Source organism: Ictidomys tridecemlineatus, chromosome 11 (assembly GCF_052094955.1).
Source record: "Ictidomys tridecemlineatus isolate mIctTri1 chromosome 11, mIctTri1.hap1, whole genome shotgun sequence".
NCBI lineage: Eukaryota > Metazoa > Chordata > Mammalia > Rodentia > Sciuridae > Ictidomys > Ictidomys tridecemlineatus.
Window position 1 is genome coordinate 69078939 of NC_135487.1, and position 22303 is coordinate 69101241.

General features: G+C 32.1%; 1 protein-coding gene across 4 annotated transcripts in view; it reads right to left on the reverse strand.

Annotated features, from left to right (window-relative positions):
• The window catches only part of Col24a1 (collagen type XXIV alpha 1 chain), a 378847-nt gene that overhangs the window by 170512 nt on the left and 186032 nt on the right, over positions 1-22303 (reverse strand). For all 4 annotated transcript variants that reach the window (XR_013427880.1, XM_078026639.1, XM_078026638.1 and 1 more), the window contains 2 exons: positions 20261-20314; positions 17885-17929 (listed from right to left, as the gene is read on the reverse strand). Coding sequence is in view for 3 of the 4 variants with exons in the window: in XM_078026639.1 (XP_077882765.1) it covers positions 17885-17929; positions 20261-20314 (99 nt within the window). In the remaining variant the exon portion in view is untranslated. The remainder of the gene's footprint in view (positions 1-17884; positions 17930-20260; positions 20315-22303) is intronic.

Below are 22303 nucleotides of genomic sequence, written 5' to 3' on the forward strand. Positions count from 1 at the left end.
CTGATTTTGGGAATGTTTCACCATTTTCAGAACTGATAAGAGTAGCTAACTCTGCCTAAACTGTGTAAATAATATGGTTTATGGAAAACTTCTCTTTTCCTCTTGGGAGTCTGGAATTTGACTAAATGTTAGCAAGAGGGTGTCTATGTACCCAGCCCCCAATGAAAACTATGGATACTAAGTTTTTGATGAGCCTTCTCAGTAAACAAAGTTTCTTTCACACATGGTGTTGGTGGGGTATTAAGTTCATTCTCCATGACTTCATTGGTAAAGGGCTCTGGTTTTCTGTGAACTTTGTATGTTTTTTCATTGTGGCTGACTTTAACTCTGTATTCTTTCACTATAATAAATCTCAGTTATACTATACACTGAGTATTGTGAGTCCTGCTAGTGAATCATCAAGAAGACCTGAGTGGTATTGGGGACTTTCTCATACATTGTCCTAGTTGATCTGTGTTAATACTATTTCCATGAGAAACTTGAAAGTATAAATATAATTGTGTTGCTATATTGTTTCAATCTTTTTCTTTTTGCTGCTGCTGCAGTAGCAGCAGCAGCAGCAGCAGCAACCACCACCACCAATACAAACTCTACCACTTATTAAGCAACCCTTATGTGTCAGCGTCATCCTTTGCAGTCATTATTTTCTACCCCTGGTAACAAACAAACATGTAAAAGAACATTTTTGCCATCAGTTTTACAAATGAGAAAGAGGAAATTCAAGATAAGAATTCAAATCTCTCTGATCATATATAAAACTTATGCACTTTCTAAAATATCACATCCATTCCTCTCTTTCTAATATAACAATGACTTTACAAAAAATCATCACATTTTTATATGGCAGTTTATTTACTTTCAATACTCAACAAAACTACCATTCTTTTGCAATTCATAATTTTCTGTTTTATGTATACAACTAGCCAATATGGTAAATTAGTGATGATAGAAAGTAAGTTAGTATGTACTTCATCCTTTCCCCACATGACAAAAGGGACAGTCCTGGGTTCCAAAACATTAGAATTAAATATTACATGTAATATAATTTGCACATGGCATCAACAGATTTCAATGAAGTATTATTCACCATATATTTCTGGGTAAGAAATGATCTTGGCAGTTGGACCAATTCTTTAACATCCTTGTCCTCATTCCTCTAGAATACTGTTTTTAGATTTGTCTAACAAAATTAGATAAGCACAATGTTTGTACAATTGAACTGGCTCTGGTTGCCACCAGATTAGCAGGTATTTCTACTAAACACTTATTTACTAAATTTCTGCCAGATGCCAGGCATGTGCTAGAAACTAGAAAACAAAGATGAAATCCTCAGTTGATGGTCCAGTATCCTTGATACAATGGAAGAAATGTGGTTTAGTATAGGTGGCATGGAGAAGGAAATTCAAATCAACAAAATTGTGTTATTTGGAACATGTGTATTCTCTAAGTTTCATATGAGCTATTTTAACTAGAAATGTTGTGAAAATAAAATAAATGACTATTGGATAGATTTTCTATTCAGGGTATCTCCTTTTAGTATTTCTATTAAAACTAATGAAGAAAAAAATAACAGATAGTTTTAACAATAAAGAATCTTTGATAATTCAACTATAGGGAATAAAATATTTGTCTTAGCTTGAACTTTTTTTAAATCAGCATATCCAATTATACTTCAATTGACATGTATCAAGAAAACTATGTTATTTACATTTATGCATGTCAAAAATGAGCCTTACTATTATGTGTGATACAGTAATAATTAAAAAAAAACTAAATGAAGAAATTAAATAAATAAAGACATTGAGTTGTATTATTTCCTAAAATACAAAGCTTGAATTCAGGCTAATTATTCGTGATTTTTTCTCATACTTTAAAAAAGAGAATAATTTTAAGAGAATTTCATTTCTATAAGCTATATATGGAACCCTTGACTCTATGGACACTTTAGTCTATCACAGAAGTTTTGTGAAACTTGGTAGGACATGCACATTCAAGTAATCTTAAAAGTATGCTATAGGGATTTATTCCATTATGCTCCCTCATGGCCATAGTGTTTTCTTGTAAATTGATATTTTAAAAATAGTTTATCCATTTTTAATTCCTGCCTCCCATCACTTTTTGTAGTGTTAGGATGTCAATTATTCCATGTAGTCTCTTGATGAAAATAATCATTCCTTTCTTACTCTTTTAAGTGCTGAATCAAGCCTTAATGTGTTCAAGAATCCTTTTTGCCTATTTTGAGCCATCCTTAGCTCTTACTATCCAAATCTTTAGTAAATGTTATTTACCTAATTTTTTGATAATTAATCTTAGTAATTTACTCTTATTCTTTCTTCTATTATGAATTTGTCATCTTTTGAGAATCTGTGATGCTTAAGTAAGGTAATACAAATGTGTCTTTCTGTATTCCAACACTATGCAGCAATACTGAGTCAAAAAATAAACTCTTTTTTTAAAGAGAGAGTGAGGGGAGAGAGAGAGAGAGAGAGAATTTTTAATATTTTATTTTTTTAGTTCTCGGCAGACACAACATCTTTGTTGGTATGTGGTACTGAGGATCGAACCCGGGCCGCACGCATGCCAGGCGAGCGCGCTACCGCTTGAGCCACATGCCCAGCCCCAACAACTCTTTTTGAATGAGACATAGAGCACCAATTAAGAAATACAAAGATTTTCCCATTATTTAATCATCATGAAGTTTTCTGAAACTTCTCTTTGATATTCTTTTCTGATGTACTTTTGACAATCTTTCATCTGTTCAGTATCTTCATTTACATTTGGATTACTATTAAATATTAGTATCTTCTACTACACTGAGAAATTGGTGTGGTTCCAGATCTTTACTCTTACCTACTTACTTTGTTTTACCATTCTAGACTATTTTGATTCCAGAATCACAGTCAGATACTTTTCATTTAACGAATATTGACTGAATACTAGAAGTGTGACTGTTGTGCTAGACAGTAGGAGGGCTATAGATATGAACATAAAAATGGATTCTTCCCCAAGACATTTATAATCAAGTAAGAGAGATTAGGGATATATATTACTATCAAACACACAAGGAAGAAATAGTAAATACTATAAAAGAATACATCTTATGAAATTTAACAGGAGATAGTTTATTTTCAGTTTAGAGATTTAGGGAAAATTTCCTACAGTTGGTTGTTTGAGCGAGGTCTTTAAGGTATATATAAAACTTCAATATTCAGAGATGGGAGGGAGGGACATTTCAAATGGGAACTAAGATAAAATCTATCTAAATCCTTAATCTTTGGATAAATTTATTTAATAAATATTATGTGCCTGGTACTATATATAAGATATATATAAGACTGTCTTACAAGTCTTATGTAAATATTATTAATGTAAATCTTATTATAAGTATTATAATAATATTCTTATATAAATATTATTATATCTTATATAAATAAATATTATATGCCTGGCACTGTAGTGTTATATACAGTACCAGGCATATAATATTTATTGAATAAATTTATCCAAAGATTAATGATTCAGAAAGATTTTATTTCAGTTCCCATTTTATACAGGCATATAATAATATTTATTGTTTATGGAGTATATCTGAAAAATAATTGGTGACCAATATCTATCAAATACTGAGGGTCTCAAAAGTCAGTGGATTAAGGTTGTTAATTATGGATATGAGGCAAATGATATTCTCTGAAAGTCATTAATTCATTAAAAGTAAGTGCAAATGAAGAGAGTAATACAAAGAAAATGCGGAGATTTCAACACTCGATAACTGGGGGGTATGGGCCAATTATAGAATATGCTGAGAGGAAGAGGTGGAATTTAAAGGAAACCTAAGGAATACAGATTGAATACCAGTGAGTGTGAGGCATAATTTTTAACTTAATGGAAAACTGGAGATCAGACTGAAGAAGATTTTGGATTTATCTTCATCTGTTATTGTTTTCTTAAAATAAAAGTTGTGCTTCATCATCTAGTTTTTGCTTTACAAACCTTTGTCCTTTGAAAACTTCAAGTCTAGTAGAGGAAAGACATACATAAGTGAGAGCACTAAATAGAGACAGAAGCAGGTATAAAATATACAAGACACATGAACTGTAGAATAGATACTTGAGAAAAACATGAATTTGTGATCCAGTAAAGATAATGATGACATACATAATAGGCAAGTAGCAGAGCCAGAAGAGCTGTGGCTCACTGTACCTACTTCATCTCTCTCCAGCTGATCTGAACTGCTTACAAAACAATTCTACAAACAATCTAGATATTTCATACTTTCATGCTTTGTTCTCATGCTGTTGTTTCCCATTGAAATGTCCTTCTAGATTTTCATTGTGTTTCAAGAATCTCTCATATTTTTAGCTTTAACCTAAACATATTAAAATCCTTTAGGGTTATACCCCAAAGCAAATATATTACAAAAATCAACTTTCAGCTCTTAAATTTTCACAGGGACTTTAACACATACTTGTTGTCAATGTACAGCATATAAAGCATGTATATACTCATTGTCATGTGTGGGAGGCCAACCTTACACGTGACTGAGTTACACTCCCCGGCTAGGTGCTGAGGCTCTCAGTTGCAGAAATGTGGCACCCTTCTTGGGTGCGAGGGTCGGTGTCTCATGCATGGGTGTGTCTTGCTACAGCCCCATGGGTGAAGCTACGCTTACCTGTTTCTTTGTAATATAACTCCTTGCCCTGTTTAGGATAGAATCTTCCATGGAAGTGCTTTTGTGTGTCTCCTTCTCTTACTGTGCCCTTGGGTGTGGCCTACCCAGGTGTCAGTCAACCTGCTGACAGTGGACATCAAGAAGATAGACTCAGCCCCCTGAAACCTGACTCCTTGCCTCATTTGAATAGCTTTCCTCAATAAAAGGGGTCAGTGCTTGCTCTCATTCTTTCTCTTTCTGCGGACCCTTAAGGTCAGAGGAGCCTTCGCAGCAACCCCCCAAAAAAGGTATTTGTGTCTCTTGTGTGGTAATTTCATGCAGCCCAGTTAGCTCAGTTTAACTGGAGTGACCCCTGAGCCTTTTAGTCGTGAGAACAGAAACCCGGCAGTCATGGACGACTTTTCTGTAGGGATAGTTCAAATAAAAAGTAATTGTGATGTAAAGTAAAATATGCTAAGAACCACAAAACTGGTGTTAAAGCATTGAAGGGCCTCATAGACAAAACCTGAATTAAATGGGGCAGGGAGATTGAAAAGACTTCATAGTTGAGCAGGTGAGTTGAGATAGGTCTCAAATGTTGAGGCTTATCAGACAATGAGGTAGGAAAGTAAAGGTCTTTAGAGGTGACAGAAATGGCCTGAAACAAAAGCACAAATTAATAAGTGTGTTATGCTTAATAAGTACTGAGTGGCCTGGTTGGCAAGATCATAAGGGAGAAACTGGGAGGTGTGGAAAGTAACAACTATAAAGATAAGTGAAGGATATACTGTAGGAGATCTTTGTCAGGGTAAAAAATTCTTACCATTTATATTTTTAAAGCTTCAATGGAATCATTTCCCTCCAGATAATCTACTGTGTTCCATTCCCCTTGCATTTCTGAAGGAGTCAATTATCTAGGTTTTTTTCTGATTTTAATGGTGGCAAATGGATTTTTGTTTCTCATTGTATTACTGAAACACCAGAGAAACAGATTTTTGTCACAGAGTTTTTCCAAATTTCATTATTCAGAAAAAAATCAAGCATATAAACTTTGTATGTTGGCTATTACTATTTTTAAATCCATCTGTAATTGAAAATGAAAAGGCTATATATGTATAAAAAGTTTTCCATAAAACACAGAGTTGGCTGTATTTATAGTAAAAATAAAGTCCATATTTCACTTCATTATTTTTTTTTAGTAAAAGAAAAGTATTTTCTGAACAAAAATTCTATGGTACTCCCCATAAGACTGTTGAGTAAAGTAGATGAAAAATAATTGTTTAACAAGCAAAGGACAGAGTTCAATTGTAAAATGTCTCAACCCAGTAGGAAATAAAATTCTAATACACTCCCTGAAAACTTTTCAAAATTAATGAAAGAAAAACTCAATAAAACTTAATATGTAGAAATGCTATGACTCTTAAAGTGAGACTTCAATATGTGTAATGTTTAGAAAAAGTTTCAAATAAACACACACACAAAAAGAACAGATTTCATTGTTTTTGACAATGTTTCCTGATAAGGTTCTTAAAGTATTTTTTTAGAGGAAAAAAATGATTCATTTTAATAGAGTACTTTGGGTATACATGCTATCTACATATAAATGCAAATAAATTCATTATGTTCACAATCAGCACATAAAGCTAATGAGTGGTAATAACAGAATATGTCTGCTAATTTGAATCTGTTTCCTGATTTGAAAGTAAAATTTGAAGAAATCACATTTTTGTTTAGTATTTTTGTTGTTGTTGTTGTTAATGATAAAATAATGAAACAATGCACATATGGCAGATTCAATAAACCTGGTGCATCACAAATAAAGGAAAAGACAGACTACAGCATGTTGGCCCAATTCTGCCAGACGTCTGTTTTTGTAAATAAAGTTTCCCTGGAAACTGAGCCAGGCTCATTCATTTATGTATTGTCTGTGGTAGCTTTCATACTACAACAGCAGTTGAGTAGTTGTGACAAAGACCATATGTCTTGAAAGCCTATAATATATACTATCTGGTCCTTTAGAGAAAAGTTTGCCAACTCCTGTCACATTGTAATTCCTAAGTTTAAAATTTAGTACATTGGTTTCATAGGTCTTAGATCTCTTTTTAAAACAATCAGAACCACAAAGATATTTTACTAGCCTTACTCTCAATTTGTAATTCAGCCACCACCTTCTATAAGAGTGGAATGTTAATAGGCAGTCCAAAGCAACACCATTACCCTGTCCTGTACCATTATTTCCATTAGTCTACGCCATTTTTGAAATAGGAAGAAGCAATGTATTCCCCATCTTATGTTTCCTGAGCACAAAAAATGTTGTTAGAGTTCTATCTTTGCCATTTTTATTGATATATGAATATCTAAATAAAATAAGATAGTATACTAGCAATAAATGTAAAAGAGTAGTTTCTAAAGAATTCTTTTAGCACCCTCTTCTACTTGCAAAATGACAGCTCCAGACACCTTTTATATAGAAAATAGAGCTTCCATTTCCTCAAATGCTATGGTTAAATTTTGTAATATCCCTACTTAACAGAATAGAAACATATTTTTAGCCAAAGAGAAAAGTTTCTCTATCAACACATATGTCCTTGTGATAGCCATCAAAACGATTTTAGTTATTTTCTTAAAGTATCCAAAGCAGGATGAATGTTTTGGCAAAGCTGTATATATAATTATTTTCTACATCATAAACCAGTTAAGAATCAAATCTTACTTAACTGTTTATCTAGCACTCAGTGTTCATTAAGTATCTTTTGAATGACAGAATAAATGATAATATTCTTCTGAAACACAAAAATATAAGTACATGATGAAGAAAAGCATGAGAAACACATATTTATATACAATGAACCTACTTTAAATCATACAACAATGATCTTTAAACCTATTTGGATTCTAAACTTTAATGACCCAGACGCAAATACAGAATTATATCAAATGTTATTTAAAAATAACCTTTAGGAATAAACCCTTAAAAACCAGGAAAATTCTAAAATAGAGTATTTAATATTATATTCTCTTAGAAGGTTAATAGGCAAATTGTTTCTAGATAGTAAGCACACTAAATGTTCACATCTAAAAAACACTGATGCTATTGGAAAGAAAAAGTTCCATTTTAATATTTCTTTTGATTCTTTTGAAAGGGTATCTTTTATTGCTATTTCAATTTGTGCAATCTGAGACACTTACTATTTTTTTAAATTAATAGGTAAAATTATATTTATTTACCATATATAGCACGTTTAATTAACATATACATTACCTCACATAGCCATTGTTTTTTTTTGTGGTGAGAACACTTATCATCTACTCTTAATATTCTTCAAGAATATGTAGTACTTGTCTTTCTTAGGTTATTTACACTCAACTTAAAGTTCTATCCATATGATACAAATAACAGGGTATCCTCCCCCATTCTTTTTTAGGGTGGAATAGCATATATATATATATATTTTTTTTTCCTTAACCCATTTATCCATTGATGAAATCTAGGTTAATTTTGTGTCTTGATTTTTGTGAAAGTGTTGCAAGAAACATGGGAGTCCTTTGACATACCGATTTTACTTTCTTTGGATATATAGCAAGTAGGGCACTATTAGATGTGAGTTACATGTTGTGTGCTATCTGATACCAGGGCAGATGGCTAGGCTTGGCCTACAGGTACTAGCTGTGTCAGGGGCGACAGAGGTCTGCCCAATGCAGGGTTTTAGTGTGGTGGGTGTGGTGTTGGGATTCATCGCAATCTTATGCTTACTTCCCTCTTTTCCCTATGTGAATTGTATCTCTCTCCACATTGCCACTTGGAGTTCTGGGAGAGATGATGTGGGTAATGTAAAATTGTTCTTCCTACTGGTCTTTTCTCATTATTATGTTATAACCAGGTACTATGTTCTCTCACCTGGCTTCCTTAACTCATGTGAAGTTATTTGCAAGTGTGGATAGTTTTTCAAATTGATGTTTCTGCATGAGAATGATTACAGAAAAATCACATTCCCTCATCTGGCCTCTCCTAAGAAACTATTTGACTTTAATATGACATGATTACAAATACCTTGTTTTCTCTATCATTACAGAAATAATGCAGAATCTATATCATCACAGAACAATAGATCTTATTCCTTTTCTTGAAATATTTTATTTTAATAGTAACTAAGTATATATTTACCAAGGAGAAAATAAAACAGTATGCTGAATATAAAATGAGGCACACAGGTATTCATATATATTCAAGGTATGCTTATTTTCTATAACTTTTGTTTCTAGTTATAGAAACAGAAATGAACAGCATCATTTATATCTTTCCTTTTCCTATGGATAGAAATTTTGCCTTTTTGTTTTTATATTATAATCATGTGAACTTTTTCATTTTTATTACTTCCTGCTTAGTAACAACTTACATATGATTTAATATTGATTTATCTCTTACTACTAGTTTAAAAACATTTCTTTTTGTGTGAAGAATTTTCTGTCCTCACTTATTCATGCCCTTTAGCTTTCACCTCTGTAGAAAAAGTACTGTAGGACTATAGCTAATACAGTATTTGTGATTTTTTCTAGTAACTTTCTTTGCTTTTACAAAGAGATGCCACAACTGTCAGTTCAACAAAATGGTATATTTGATAATCCAAAAGACCCAGAAATCCTTACACAATTGTCAGTACCTCAAATGGACCTGGAAATTTGGTGACTTTCTTAGGTAAATCTCTTATCTAAGAAAACCACTGGCAACTCACTTGTGAAGTAGTAGTTCACCTTGGAGGTTCCTGTAACTAGTTTTCAGAGAAAAAAAAAACCCTAACCCTAATCCTAACCCTTTTAAATGTCATTTTATAATTCATGTTCCTTCAGTGTGCCTGAATTTGAATGTCATATATCTTCTCCATTCATACCCACTGATATGTCCACATACTTTCTGTATTTTCACTTTGGCTGCCACTCAGTCACAGTCCCTTTTAATTTTCTATGCCTTCACAGGCATGAAATTTCTAGAGAAAATAATTCATTATGGTTTCTTAATCAGATAAGTGATGCTATTCATACATTTTAAAGATGATAAATGTCAAATACATGATCCTAAGACCGAAATAAAAACATGCTGTGATTTTTGAAGAATTGTTTTTCAAAAAATAATGTGGCACTTGTGGTCCCATGACTTCTAACCTCATGTAGTAATAATAAGACATCAGTGTGGGAAGCCACCTGTGAAGTTACTTGAGGGAGTCTTTACTCAGTACCAAGCCATGGGGAACATAGGTCATTCCTTGGGAACAATCCCGGCTTTCCCATGTGTATCAGACTGCCTAAGATATGAGATCTTTGCCCCCACTTTACCAGTGGGACAGCTCTTGTAGATACGGAGTTGGGAGTAACCCATGGGAACTGGAAAGCTCACCACCTACCTTATTTGCCAAAGACCATTCCATGAAAAAACCTTTGATGTTCCCCCATATAAATAAAGCAAGTGTGGGCTCTCTTTCTTTCCAGTGTGGAAGCTCGATCCCTAAGATTGAAAAGCCATGCTGCCCTTGCTTTTCAAAACTACTTCTCATGTACTGTGGATTTTCATCATTTTCTTCTTTTAGCTTTTATTCTGCAGCCAGCCTACTCCATGAAGAGGATCCCCAAATTCTGCCGCCCACATGGGACATGGGTGGGATGTTAGGTATTGTTTAAAATAAAATCAGAAATATTCAGCTAATTATTAAGATGAAGCAGGATGATGGCAAAGTTAGAGATATTTTCTTTGTAGTCCCATCTCTGGTACTTTACTACTTGGCTCTGGATAGTTTTTTTTAACTTCTCTGAAATATAAGTTCCATTTTTATAAAATAGAAATAATAATAATGATTTCCCAGAGCCTTTATAAGGATTAAATGATATAAATTATTCAAAATAGTTGGCATATAACAAGGTTTCAATAAATGGTAACTATTTTCACTGTATTTCGGTAAAGATCCGTCTGATGATGAAATGTGTCATGGATATACGTTTTACGCAGCATCCCATTCCTTGAGAAAAATTAATACTCTCAGCCATATAGAAGGAATGCAATAAGTTTGCAGTTGTGCTATAGATACGTGTAGCTTAAAATTAGGAAAGAATAAATGATATTTTTTAAGAGAATGGCGCTGACACTAGAGGTCCCACTTTAGGGCAACTGGTAGAGTTTTGGTTATTATTGTTTGGTTAAATGTTGCCACCATCTTCTGGGGCATTCATGACTTCTTATGATTTAAGTAGATCCCTTTAAAGCTGGAATTGTCCTCTTAAAGAATAAATAATACTCATAAAATAAAATAAACATGTATCAAACTAATCTCATGGTAGTTCTATCAGAGAGCAGCAAAACTAACTATGACATTAAATGGTGTTTTATGCCGAACACTTTTAAAGTATTTTTCCATCTCCTTCACAATCTGTCCTGTTCCCATTATAAATACATTGTTTCCATACGCCTCAGAAACCAATAACACTTGAAAATATTTTAAAAACAAAATTGCTAGCTTGGCTTAGGGTAATCAAATTTTACTTGGTCTGTTTTCAAATCTTCCTAGTTATTAATTCAAATATTCCTACCCACTAATTCAAGGTTATATTTAAATACGTAGGTATTTAAATACTTTAAGTATTTCAAGGTTATATTTAAAAACAGGACAAATTGATGATTACTTGATGTAGAGAATAGAGCCTTAAAACTATAGATTGAAATCCAGATCTGTTTCTCACCAGCTATATAACTTCAATAAATTTCAGTTTCTGCATTTATAGATCGTCAATAAGAAGATTTATTTTACAAGGATCATACCAAGATAATGTGAGATAATTCTAGGTCTTCAATAAGTAGATTTCTTTCTTTTTATTTCCCTGCTGATTTCACCTCTTTTTGATTTTGAATGAACTCCAGTGTGAAATCAGGCGACAGAGGATATATGATTCTAAAGGTTTTGTGTTGAAAAGTGGAGTACCTGATTTTGAGGATAACTCATGGTCTTTCTTCCTCATTCTTCTTATTCAACAGTCACTTACTGTGTTAACATGCCAGAGGGAAGGCAGTAAAAAAGAGGATACAGGAGATTGCTTATGAAATCTTGCTAAATTGATAAATTAAGGAATGAATAAGTTAAAATCAATCAAAAGAGATGGGTTATGTTTTAAGAAATAAATCAATATGGCTAAATTAGAGACTAGTCATGAATCTCTTCAAGTGGGCAGAAATGTGGTAACTGAAAATTAATGAAATCAAGGACACTTTATGGAATAACATTCATATTTTATATTTAGATTAACAGACTATTATAAAATTCTAAGGGACACTGTTGATTATTTTCTAAATGCATCTCCAGTTTCCTGTTAGAGAAAAATGCCTGCATGGTTTTGAGTAGCCTCAACAATAGAGTAACATAATAGTAGTCATTGTTCTACTCATAGACAAAGTTGTGATTTCATGTTTCTCTAAAATACCTACTCTAGTTCTGTTTGCTCCAGCTTCAGAAAGACATAATAAAACTAGAAAAAGGCCAGAAAAAAGAAGTCAAATTGGCAGATGAGAGAAAGACTAAAAGCAATAAAATTCTTATGAAAGAGTCATAGAATGTTAGAATTGGAATTATACTTAGACATTATATGAACCAAAATATTCCTGACAAATAATAAATAGTTTAGCTATCAAACAATAATGTATGCTAAGGACTTTCTTGTATTTGAAACCCAGATCCGTTTCTCACCAGCAATATAACTTCAATAAATTTCAGTTTCTGCATTTATAGTTTGGCAATAAGAAGATTTATTTTACAAGGGTCATACCAAGATAATGAGAGATAATACTAGGTCTTTTTTTTTTTTTTCAAGCGGTAGCGCGCTCGCCTAGTATGCGTGCGACCCGGGTTCGATCCTCAGCACCACATACCAACAAAGATGTTGTGTCCGCCGAGAACTGAAAAATAAATATTAAAAATTCTCTCTGTCTCTCTCTCCTCTCTCACTCTCTCTTTAAAAAAAAAAATACTAGGTCTTCAATAAGCAGATTTCTTTCTTTTTATTTCCCTGCTGATTTCGCCTCTTTTTGATTTTGAATGAACTCCAATGTGGAATCAGGCAACAACACCCCCCTTTTTTTGTAGCCTACATTTGTCTGATCTATAACCACAAACAAGTGTATCTCAAATTCATCCACTTCTTTTTATAAACACTGCCATCATCCTGATTCAGACTACTGCAGCAGCATCCTAACTGGCTTGTTCCTTCCTACTTATCCTCTCAACCATGTTCTAACCTCCCAATAGAATCAGACTAATCCTAAGACCAAACTTAATCACAGTATTGGCTTACTTAGGATATTTGTTGATTCCTCATTGATTCTAGTATCAAGTAATAACAATTTCCTAAATGACTGGTTCTTGCCTCCTTGCTAGTAACATCTCAGATGGCTTTTCTCTTTGTTCATCAAAGTCTATCGAAACTAACTTTATTTCAGGTCCACAAATAGCTAACTGCTTTCCCCCTTAAAACTGTCACATGTAACTGTAAACACTACCACAAGAACAGCAGATAATCTATCAAATTTTCCCGTGTGACTCCTACTGTGACTCCCACTGTGCCAAGTGCTTTATGCATGTTATGTTTAATAAGAAACTCTATGAGGTAGTTATTTTTACCCTTTTTATTCTGAGAAAGTAAATATTTAGAGATCTTAATTAATTTCCTTGAAGGGAGATAAGTGGCAAAAGTAGGAAATATGTTTTATTGTATATACAGTAATGTTATTTTTAAAAATTTATTTATTTATTTTTGAATTATAATTCTTAATACACCATTATACCATAATTTATCAAATCTCTTATAATATATAAGGTATGTTGACACCAAATTCACATCTTCATACATGTGTTTTGTATAATGATGAGGAAGCAATATTCTTTCTCTTCTCCCCCTGCTAACTCCCACCATTTATACTATTCTTTATGGTTACAACTCAGTTGTTTTCTCAAAATGGCCTTCTCTCATCTTCTGATCTAAATTTGGCATCCTTGCCATAGTCCCCTTAAACTTCGCCTTTATAGAATGTATCACAGTTTATAATTATGTATTTCTTTAGGTGATTATATAATGTCTGTAAAATTTCCAATTAACTCTAAGTTTCACAAAAGACAGAGATCACAGGTTCAAAATATGCCTAATTCAATTAGTAAATATTTGCTGAATTAATGATTGAGAAGAATCATTAAACCTTTCAACAATGAATTTTTGAATCACTGTATGGAATAGCTTATTTGAGCCTTAGAATTTCTATTAAAATATTCTTATCTATATTAAACAAAAAACAGATCCCTTACACAGGCAATCTATTCGTCCTAATTCTGATCTCTTTACCAATACTGAAAAAGTACATCCTTCCTTTTCCTTAAAGTTCTTTAAGTACTTTTATCCTAGACAACTTAGACGGAAAGAAGTGTTAGTGATGGTGAGAAAACTAGATTACTTGTAAAAAATGGGACATTAGAATGAGGGCAATGGAAGGCGTTTTTTGAAATTACAGACATATTTAGGGGACATTACAATTCTTTAGAGAAAATGACTATGATATGCATACAGACATAAAATATAGATGACATTGCTGTGTTTGGAATGCTCTATCACAAGTTTGGTTCTAATTAGTGCATATCTAGAAAGAAACAAATAAAACTGGAGGGTGTCCAGTAAAGGCAATTTAAATGATTGTAAAAAAAGATTTAAAAAAGTAAATATTAGTTTAAGCTGGGATATCCCCAAATTACAAGACTGATGTCATGAAGTACAACTGTATCTTCTCATCTCTCTCAAGTATTCTTGGCAAAGAAAACCTCTGGACTAGATGAAATGTGTTTATAAGATATGAAAATTAATAAGACTAAATAAAGCTTAGAATTACTGAGACCCAAATATTCTTCAGGCATTATATATTTTTGAATTAACTCAATGTAGGCAGTAATTGAAAAAAATTATCTCACAATCCTGAAGAGAAAGAATCTCAGAGCTGGGAATGTCCTTTGCTCAATAATTTTTGATACACTAGTTTGCATACATTTGCATACATGTAAAGTATATCTCCACATCTATGCCAAATTGTTGTCAACTAATATTAAAATATCACAGCATAATATAATGTGGAAATCTGGATTTTGAGTTTGGTTTAGTTTAAATCTCAGTTCATCAATATTTATTAGTTATGTAATTTTAAACTGGTTTCTCTCTGTGCTATAGTTTCTTCATTTTAAAAATTGAAATAACAAAATATATGTTTTAAAACTGAGAATTAAACAAAATACCTAACATGAAACATCACTTAGCATTAGCTGATGGTTGACACATAGCAAATCATCAATAATGTTATTTGCCTTCCAGTGACAAAACCCTATTATCTGCCAAGACAGCCCACCTCCTCTTTGGACAGCATTGGCAATGATTTCCTATACAGTGTGGAACCAGTCCAGCATGTAAAAGTAAATAATACTTAAAGATCTAATATATAAAATGATATTTTAAGAAAAGATGCTCTTCATTAGAATTTTAACTTTGATACACTAGTTTGCATACATTTCCTTATCAATTTGGCACTCAGAAATGCTAGAATTTAAGTTCTTTGATTGACTCAGAGAAATATAAGGTATAATCTTATTTGATGAGAAATTCTGAATAATATAACTGGTATAAACCCTCCACTGGAATGTCTTTGGTTTTTTTGGCAGTACTAGGGATTGAACCCAGAGCCTTTTACAGGCTACCACTGAGCCTTTAACATATCTTAGCAAAAAGAACAAAAAATTACCCTTCTAATCACTCAGGTAATAGAATAGCAGTGATCTTCTAAGACAATGCTATGCTTATTTTCATTAATAATGGCTAGAAAATTTTGTTTTTTACTATAAGACCAGAGTTTATGATTGTTTAATTACTTGAACTTACAAAAAAATTTTACAGAACATTTTACTTCTGATATAAGTTGTAAGGTAAGCTGCAGGGAATTTGATTACTAAGTTATCAAATCATACCACTTTCTTTGTGACAATTAACTTAGTACACTGTAAATAAATTCATTTATGTTAATTTATCATTTCATATATATTATGTGGGTTCCTATGTTAAGAAAATATTTTAGCTAGCTTACTTCATTATAGAAAAAAATTAGTTCTAACAAACCTGAATCAAATATAATTTGAAGGCTTATATTGCATAACAATGGGAAGTTAATAATACAAACTATTTGAGAAAAGTAATTGTACTTTCTAGTTCATTACCTCTTGGTTTACCCCACACATTCAAATTTTAAAAAATCTTCAAACTAATACTTATTATTTAATAAATGTTTTAATAATAAAAAAGGACAAAGTAGTTGGGGCCTAATCCCACATGATGGAGATCAGGGCCCACTTTTTCTTCTATTAGACACAGGGTCTCTGGTTGTATTCCTAAGTCCCTGATCCATTTTGAATTTAGTTTTGTGCATGGTGAGAGATAGGGGTTTAATTTCATTTTGTTGCATATGAATTTCCAGTTTTCCCAGAACCATTTGTTGAAGAGGCTATCTTTTCTCTAATGTATGTTTTTGGCACCTTTGTCTAATATAAGATAATTGTAATTTTGTGAGTTAGTGTCTGTGTCCTGTATTCTGTATCCTGGTCTACCAGTCGGTTTTGGTGCCAATACCATGCTGTTTTTGTTATTATTGCTCTGTAGTATAGTTTAAGGTCTGGTATTGTGATGCCACATGCTTCACTCTTCCTACTAAGGATTGCTTTAGCTATTCTGGGTCTCTTATTTTTCCTTAATAGGACTCCTATAGTGCAAGAATTAAAACCAAGAATCAATAAATGGCATGGACTCAAACTAAAAAGTTTCTTCTCAGCAAAAGAAACAATCTGTGAGGCAAATAGAGAGCCTACATCTTGGGAGCAAATTTTTACCCCCCATACATCAGATACAGCACTAATCTCTAGGGTATACAAAGAACTCAAAAAGCTAAACACCAAAAAAACTAATAACCGAATCAATAAATGGGCCAAGGCATGAACAGAAACTTCTCAGAAGAGGATATTCAATCAATCAACAAATATATGAAAAAATATTCATCACTTCTAGCAATTAGAGCAATGCAAATCAAAACTACTCGAAGATACCATCTCACCCCAGTCAGAATGGCAGCTATTATGAAGACAAACAAGTGTTGGTGAGTATGTGGGGGAAAAGGCACACTCATACATTGCTGGTGGGACTGAAAATTGGTGCACCCAATATGGAAAGCAGTATGAAGAATCTTTGGAAATCTGGGAATGGAATCACCATTTGACTCAGCTATCCCTCTCCTCAGACTATACCCAAAGGACTTAAAATCTGCATACTACAGGGACACAGCCACATCATGTGTTTTTATCAGCACAATTCACAATAGCTAAACTATGGAGCCAACCTAGATGCCCTTCAGTGGATGAATGGATAAAAAAATGTAATGGAATTTTACTCAGCAATAAAAGAGAATAAAATCATGGCATTTAGCAGGTAAATGGATGGCGCTGGAGAAGATAATGCTAAGTGAAATTAGCCAATCTCAGAAAAACAAATACCAAATGTTTTTCTCTGATATAAGGAGGCTGACTCATAGTGGGGTAGGGAGGGAGAGCATGGGAGGAATAGATGAATTCTAGATAGGGAAGAGGGGTAGGAGGGTCAGGGAAGGGGCAGGGGATTAGTAAGGATGGTGGAATGTGATAGACATCATTATCCAAAGTACAAGTATGAAGACATGAATTGATGTAAACATACTTTGTAAACAAATAGAGGTAAGAAAAATTGTTATGTGTAATAAGAATTGTGAAGCATTCCGCTGTCATGTATTAAAAAATAAATCCAATAAAATTTTTTTAAATAATAAAGGTAAAAAATGAAATCACTGCAAACAACAAAAAAAGAACAAAGTAAAATTTAGAATGAAGTTATCAGAACTAAAATTGAATATCAAATATAAGAAACAGAGTTAAGATCATAAATCTAATTTTAGATAAAAAATATTGTTTTAATTCATTTCTCTTTTGTATAATAGTCTTTATTGGTCAATAGAAACATTAGAAATGAGTTCAAAATTTTAGTAGATGTTACTCTGATTCTTGCTAACATAATTATGGTTAACTGATTATGCTTAGCATGATTCCTAAAAATGATTACAGATAATAAAAATAATGAAAGTAAGCACATAAAACAGCTTACCATTTCACCAATTTTTCCAATATCTCCTTGATCTCCTGTTTCTCCCTAATAAGAATATAAATTTATAAAATGTATTATTTTTCAACAAAATTAGTCATGACTGCTCTTCTGTTTTCATTTTTATGTAATTATCAAAACATACCCTTAAAAAAGGCAAAGGAAATCTGAGTTATTCAAAACTCTGTTACAATATTTCCATGGAATGTGGCTTTACTTCCATTTCCAAACAGTAATAAATTATTAATAAATATTCATTCAAACAGTAATAAAATATTATCTTAAACTACTTTCTTCTATTCATTACTTTTATTCACTTTAAAAACACTTTATAAACAAAATTTTTAAAAGTAAAATATTTATTTTATTTGTACTCTGTCAAAGGTAGTATGGTAGGCACTGTGAACAATGATATGAGAATAAAATTAAATTCTTGCCCATAGGGTTGCTCTATTTGCTCAAGTAGAAGAGGAAAATTACCACAGATAATTATAGAAGGATTATGTAGAGGCAAGCATCCTGTGAGTTTAAGTTGCAAAAGCTGGCAGCACTGGAGAAGTATTATATATTCCACAATTTTGCCATCTATAGATCTCTTAAAACCCAAAGTTTTCCAAACTCATTTGGTGCCAATCTTGACCTATTTGGATAATCTCAAGATCATTTATAGTCTTGATTTGTTCCAATGAATCTGAATTCCCTTACACTTCATTGCAGAAATATTAATCTGATTATGTTGCAGTGTCTTACTGCTTGCAGGCAATGTTTGTTAAAACAATATGTGCACCATATTACTTTTCCAAAATCCAACAATTAGTGACTTCAAATAATGAATTATGATACTGTATCAGGGCCCTATCAATAGGGAATACTTAAGTGCTGATAAGAAATGGTCATTTTTTAGTGGTGAAAAATGGCATGAGCAAAGGTGTAAGTAAATGAAAGGTAGAGGATTAAGTTTAGGGTACCACAAATAGTGAATCTGAGAGAAATGTAGTTTATCACAGAAATGGGATACTAAACATCAATTTCTGTCTAAAAATTATAAGTTATATTATAGTGTAGAGCAGTAAGATGCTAAGATACTGAACACTATAACCCCAGAAGATGTGTGGGTTGTGAATATTTATTTGAAATGGGTTGGTCTGATTGAAATGTATCACAAGTGTAAAATACACATTAGATTGTAAAACTTTTATACCAACAAAGAATACAAAATTATCTCATTGCTAATATTAACAGTGATTACATATTAAAAGGATAATATTTTGTATCTTGGGTTAAATAAAATATATTATTAAAATTAATTTCACCTGCTTGTTTTACTTGATAATGTGGGTCACATCTGTGGTTCACATAATATTTCTATTGAAGAATATTGATTTAATTGACTGAAATATTTATCATGAATAAATTACTTTGAGATAAACTTTCAAAGTCTACACAAATTTTCCCTCCAATTTTTGTGTGCATTTAGGTAAATAGAAAAGAATGAAGCATTTGAATAAGTTTGAGTAAGTTTTAGTATCTAGCGCTTGACAGAAAGATCATTAGACACCCTGTGTCTACTTTATGGCAGAATAATATATAGATTATTAATTTTTTTAGTGTTTTTTTCTTCCTCATCCAGAAGTTGCCCCCCTCGAAATGAACCCTTTGTGTTAGTTATTCTCAGAGGAGGTTTATGTTAATAGGCAGAAAGAAGTTATGCGCAGAACATAACTTCATTATGTTCATTATTGCTTTAGTTTTCAGAAAGTAAAGAGAGGGAGAGGGAGGGAGAAAAGGATGAGAGAGAGAGAGAGAGAGAGAGAGAGAGAGAGAGAGAGAGAGAGAGAGAGAGAGATTGATTTCCCTAGGACCAGGAAGAAAACAGAGATCTTAGGTTTCTGTGAAAGTTGGTGACCCTTAAACAACTCTCAAGTGGTTCCTCAGGGAGTTCCCAGTAAATAGTTACATGATGCACTGAATCACAACTTCTAGTGACAGATGGGGAATAACAAACATTACAGATTTTTTTTCCATTTCCTGCATAATACAAAAGTAACCTAGATTCTGATGTCATTCTAGGGAGGAATGTGACATCATTAATGAATAAGATTCACTTTCTTGCCAGTTTGACTGGATGGCAGCTCACAGTTGGATTCCCTGTGAACTGTCATTTAACCACAAATCTTATCCTAACATTCTTAATTAAATTGCATATCTATACAAATATGAATATAAATATATATATATATTCTCAATTGCCCTTTGAACTATTCTTAACATCTTACTGGTTCCCTGTAAGTTGACCTGTACTCATTTCATATTTGTATGAAAGTCAGACTTTTACCTTTGTGAAAATTTTAAAACTGATAATAAAATCAGATCCTTTACCTTTAAGCCGTCTGGTCCTGGTTCACCCACATAGCCCTTTCGACCTGGTTTTCCCTATAAGAGAATCGAATGAAAGAAAAAAAAAAAAGAGCTATGTTTAGTTATTCTCATTTGTGAAAGTTTTCTAAGGGTTACAAAATATAAACTACTATAAAATGAAATACTTCAAAGCTTATATTTTAGTAAAGATGACATAATTTTTTAAAAAATCAGTTTTTAAAAATTATGTCATATACACTTATAAAATTATATGTAATTTTAAATAACATAACAAATATATGCATATATATATAGCAAGTTAGGATGATAGGTGGTAGCAAATAAAATGAAGGACAATAAATCAAGCAAGGAAGGAAATATAGACTGTTGTGGGAGTTTTATTGAAATTTTTTATATTTCCAGGGAAGAACACTAATTTATAATACTAATTTTCAGTCTCACTGAAAATGTGGCACCTAAGTGAAGTCTTAAAGAAAGGGACAAGTTATGTGGATATCTGAAGGAAGAACACACAGGTAGAAAAAAAGCATATGCAAAAGTTTGTTGGCAGGAGCCGGGGTTGTGGCTCAGTGATAGAGCACTTGCCAAGCATGTATGAGGCACTGGGTTAGATCCTGACACCACATTAAAAATAAACAAAATAAAGGTATTGTGTCCATATACAACCAAAAAATATTTTTAAAAAAGTATGTTGGCAACAACAAGCATATCTAACTAAAATGTCCAAAATTCACCTCTTAATTTAACCCTCAAACCTATTCTTGCATGTCTTCCTCATTTTTTTGTTCAGTTATTCAGTACTAAATACAACACTAATTTACAGTATTGACTAGGTATGATTTTATTATTACTGTTCATTAAAAAAAACTCACATTTTTTCCTTCTAAAATGAAGTTAAATGAAATAACCCTCTTGCTCTCATTCTGTTTTGACTACAAAATTTAGCAATTTAAAGTTACATTCAGAACTTCCAGGCAAGAAGTTGTTTTAATTTTTACTTTTGTTTTGCTTAAAATTACTAATGGTTTCCCATCAAGCACAAAGAACTGAAAATCATTTTATTATTGTTAAATGCCAATTTTTAATTAATTTGAAGATATACAGGATAAGAAATCTAATTGAGTCCAAATTATTAAATGTCTTCCGTAATCTTTACAATAACATTTTAGTAATTCATTTGATTTACATTGGTTGGAAAGAATTTAAGTGAAAATATTCCTTTCACGTTTAATAATGTAATCTCACTCATCATGAAGCATATTAAGAAATAGTTATACAGTGAATCCACATTATTCAAAGAATCTCCTAGAATCTGATATCAGTGCATTTATAATCTCTTTGAGATCAGCCATGCAGTGCATCAGTGATGGAATCGTAACTTCTGGTTCTATTTAAATTCTGTCACACTAAATTTATTTTGAGAGTTTTATACTTGAGTATGCAACGCTGAAACCTTATTTTCACATTTAAAAAAGAGATCCATATCTTGCAGAGTTGTTTCAAGATTAGGGTTGATTCATGTGACATACTTAGAGAAATAATGGTCCCCAAACAGAGCTTCAACCAATAATAACAAGAATAGTAAGTATTAAGACTAAGTAGACAAGAGATAAATATGGTTCTCTTGTTTTCTAGGGAAGTAAATTTAAAATAAGATCACTTTTACTGGGCTCAAATAACAATTTTTATGTTATTTTTCTTGCAAAAAATAAAAATAAGTCTTCTTTTCAACTGAATGGTAGTGATATATGTTCTAGTGAGATAAGGGTACAATAAAATTATTACTGTTTCCTCAAAGGTAAACATTCATAAAAACCCTAAAATTTATTATGTTTTCAAGAAAAGAGAATGTGATGTATTTCATGTGAATCTAATGCCTCTTAAAATAAAAACATTATCTTAACTACTTAAATTAATGTAAAATTTGATCATGCAGGCATTTAAAAAATGTTCAAATTCATCTTCAGAACTTGGAAAACAATAGTTCATATAGCACAATATGGTATTTCCAATGAAAAAAAGAGTCAAGAGAGACTTATCATT